The sequence below is a fragment of the Lutjanus erythropterus genome, chromosome 19 (genome assembly GCF_056507025.1).
Source record: "Lutjanus erythropterus isolate fLutEry1 chromosome 19, fLutEry1.hap2, whole genome shotgun sequence".
In the NCBI taxonomy this organism is placed as follows: domain Eukaryota; kingdom Metazoa; phylum Chordata; class Actinopteri; order Lutjaniformes; family Lutjanidae; genus Lutjanus; species Lutjanus erythropterus.
This window is the reverse complement of record NC_139335.1, coordinates 2880255-2883513: the sequence shown is the minus strand read 5'-3', so window position 1 is coordinate 2883513 and position 3259 is coordinate 2880255. Positions and strand designations below refer to the sequence as shown.

At 44.6% G+C, this 3259-nt stretch overlaps 1 protein-coding gene across 1 annotated transcript; it reads right to left on the bottom strand.

The window, feature by feature from the left end:
• Positions 1 to 3259, bottom strand: LOC146309025 (perforin-1-like). Its single transcript, XM_084745031.1, has 5 exons — positions 2719 to 3259; positions 1935 to 2510; positions 1657 to 1795; positions 1233 to 1444; positions 1 to 1013 (listed from the first exon to the last, which is right to left on the bottom strand). Exons 2-5 carry the CDS (start codon positions 2465 to 2467, stop codon positions 92 to 94), a joined length of 1806 nt encoding a protein of 601 aa, XP_084601157.1. The 5' UTR covers positions 2468 to 2510; positions 2719 to 3259; the 3' UTR covers positions 1 to 91.

Genomic DNA, 3259 nt, shown 5'->3' with positions numbered 1-3259 from the left:
ATACAACAAAAATATGTTGGTAATACCTTGCATTTAACCCAATAGTTGATCTATTAAAATATAGTTTTCCAGCTAAATTGAAGAGTAAAAATCAAACCCCCCACAAAATTCTGTTTTGTCCCAATTCATGAGTGGGTCTTATATCAAACTTTTGACCCTCTCCACTGAGACTCTGGTTTCCCTGTGAGCTTGTTTCATCAACAAACACGCCCATCTTCAGCAGGACAGCCTTTGGAACAGGGTGGGCATGACGGGACACGTACAGCTTCCTCAGACTCTGACTCATAGGCGAAGGTTTGTAGTCCGTGCACGACTCTCCACTCAGGCTCGGAGCGCATTTCACCTCCCATTTGTAGAAGAACTGGCCATGGTTCAGACTGCAGAGATCCTCCTTGACTCCTGCAGAGAGAGTTTGCTCACACTGGCCCAGCAGGTCATCGTCCCAGTTGTTGTCCTGATCCCACACTTGAAATCTCACTGTACGTCCTGCCGACAAATCCTTGCTACCGAGGTCGACCACCGTGGCCCACTGCGGGTTGTTGTTGTTGTTAATGACAGGAGTACGATGGACCATCACCCCATTGAGGAACACTTTTACGTAGCCATCTGTGGCTGTAAAGTAGTCTCCCCAAAGACCAGATGCCCGTTGCACGGTTATGATGACCCGCGCCATGCCTCTACGGGTTGGACAGCAGTCTCGGCTCACGGCCGGGTCATTGTGGCACTGGCAGACGCAGGAATCCTTCGAGTCGCTCTTGATGCCGACCTGACAGCGCTCACTGCAGTTCCTCCACAGACCTTTCTCCAGGATGTAATGGCTGATGGCAGAGCGCAGGTTCTTCCTTGCAGGGTTCCTAGTGGGCAGTAATTCATGCAGTGAGTCCAGGGAATACGAAACTATGTCTGGATTCTGTGGCAGTGTTGTCAGCCATTCTTTGTAGGCTGATGGATCTTTGTCAGCAGAGAAGAGAAGGTCTGGCTCTGTGGTATGGCCGCCCTTTATTTCAGTGAACCTGGAAAGAAGAGAGTTGTTTCAACAGCTAAGCCAGAGCAGAGTCTTACCCCACTGCTTTGCACAGACAGTGGTTCTTGCACTTGGAGGGAAGTTTTGACATATTTCATATTTCATATTTCTGGCATTCAAGTCAACCACAGTTTGGCCTTTCCAGTGTTGATAACAGTAATTTAGAAGTGCAAATGAATGACAAAACCCACGAGAAGATGTTCTGTACCTGTCGTTGAAGAGGCCGGAGAAGGCTGACTGACTGCCTGTCTTCTCGATGTCCTTCTTGCAGTGTTTTGATTTTACGTTAACTGCAGCTTTGATGCTGGCGGACGCCTCAACTTCCAGGCACATCTGCACCTCCTCCGCGCTGAGGCCCTGCAGGCTGGCCTGGCACTGCCTGATGCTGGTCACAGACTGAACACTTCCTCCCATCTTCACCTGGAATTAAACATTTTAACACATACATCAGTAATATATTTTGAATAAAATATCCCTTGTCCCTTGTCTCGGGTAAGGGTAACCAAAACATTTCTTAAAATACATATATTTCATATATATGAATCCTTAGAGCATAGAATTTTCACCATAAAATTGGAATTAGAGTGCTGGTATTTTTGGTTTGTTACAATTACGCTGTAATTTTGCTTCACCTTGGTGATGTAATGGGTGCCAAAGTTGTCGATCAGTTTGTAGAATTGTTGCTTAGATTCAGTGCTGTAGATTTTGGGGAGCTGCTTCACTGCTTTGTCAAATTCTTTGTGTAACTTGGGAGTGATGGACACTCGGTAGCTGTTTCCAGACAAGACAAGAAAGACGGACCGGTATGACACACGTGTATAACAGACATGCATTGAAGTTCATTAATTTTTATTGCATTTATTTTTGCAGTTTGTGGAGAAAAGTTTCATCTCCGCCCTCATCTTCTTACCTGTAGTACTCACAGGACATGCTCTGGCTTGTGAAACTGAACTTGTCATTCTTTGTTTTTTCCATTGAATAATCAGCCAGTTTGGACTGGGTACCAGCTAGCATCAAAGAGGCGCCTTTATTTAAGGTTTTAACATCTAGATTGGCCTCCCAGTTATTTTCCACTGAAGAGGAGCTGGAACTGACCAGAGACTCACTGGATCGGTGGAGTTTACTGGCCACCTTCATGCTGCAGGACTGCTTCGCCCTCCAGTCCACCACTGACAAGGGGAGCTTTTGCTTTTTGTTGTCCATGTAGGGGTTGCTACAAAGGGTGCATTTCTCGTCCTTTCGTTTCCACTGATTCATGTCGATCACGAAGGCTCCCTTCCGTTCCATTTTGGTGATGTCGAAGCCTTCACCGGCCAGATTGGTGCCTGGAGCAAATTCTGCCTCTGTGCACTCTTCGGGCGTCCCGTCTACGCATGATTGATGCGAACACTGAGGGAGGGACAGCATGAGGCTTGCAAGGATGCAAACATTCAACCGAAACATGTTGACGTCAAGGTGGGCGATGGACGCAAACTGATGGTTTATCCTGAAAAAGAACCACTTTATTACCACAACTATTGCACTTTTAAAATCATCCACCTGCCTATCTGACTTCATTCCCACTTGGTGTTTGAAAGCAGTAATTTAGCCAGTTGGTGCCGATATTGTAGCCATTATTAAAGACATAATGTGCAACATTTACCTCAAAAATCAATGCATAATGTAATATATAATGTTCAATCATCACTTATCACCTGCTAGAAGTGTGGTTTGGTGGCGGTACTTGCAGGGACGCTGCCCTCTGCCTCTATCTCCTTTTACTGTGCTCAAGACGCTGTACCAACACAAATGTGACGTTCTGAGAATGAGAGACAACTTTCTGGCATGATTGTCCCCACAAGATTCCTAGTCTTTCACACTCAGGACATTGGCTGGTTTTGGTAATGACTGAGTAACTTTTGCTTGTAACTGAGTAATATTTGATATCGGTACAATTTTCTACGGAAAAAAAAGAAAACTGCAGGCAGGCTGTTAATCAATCTGTAACTTAATTCTTTCACCTGTATTTCGTCTGGCAAATTGTGATTCAAATAGTGTAATTAGAATTTTAATAAATATGGTGCTGTGTAAAATAAATGCTTCCTATGAAAGCCAAACTATAGTGGTTTCAAAATCCTGCCTCATCACTAAGGATTCATTTTTAAGACCCATTAAATCATGGCGTCACTTAAAATTATGTTGCACCAAACATTTAAACCAGCTTGAAATTAAGTAATGCACTTACACTTGAGCAGG

Excerpts from the sequence above, each read along its gene's own strand:
- LOC146309025 (XM_084745031.1), bottom strand. The coding sequence starts at position 2,467 with ATGTTTCGGTTGAATGTTTGCATCCTTGCAAGCCTCATGCTGTCCCTC. Across the intron at positions 1,796-1,934 it reads ATGTCCTGTGAGTACTACAG|CTACCGAGTGTCCATCACTC; the intron begins GTAAGAAGATGA and ends GTCTGGAAACAG. Across the intron at positions 1,445-1,656 it reads GCACCCATTACATCACCAAG|GTGAAGATGGGAGGAAGTGT; the intron begins GTGAAGCAAAAT and ends GTTTAATTCCAG.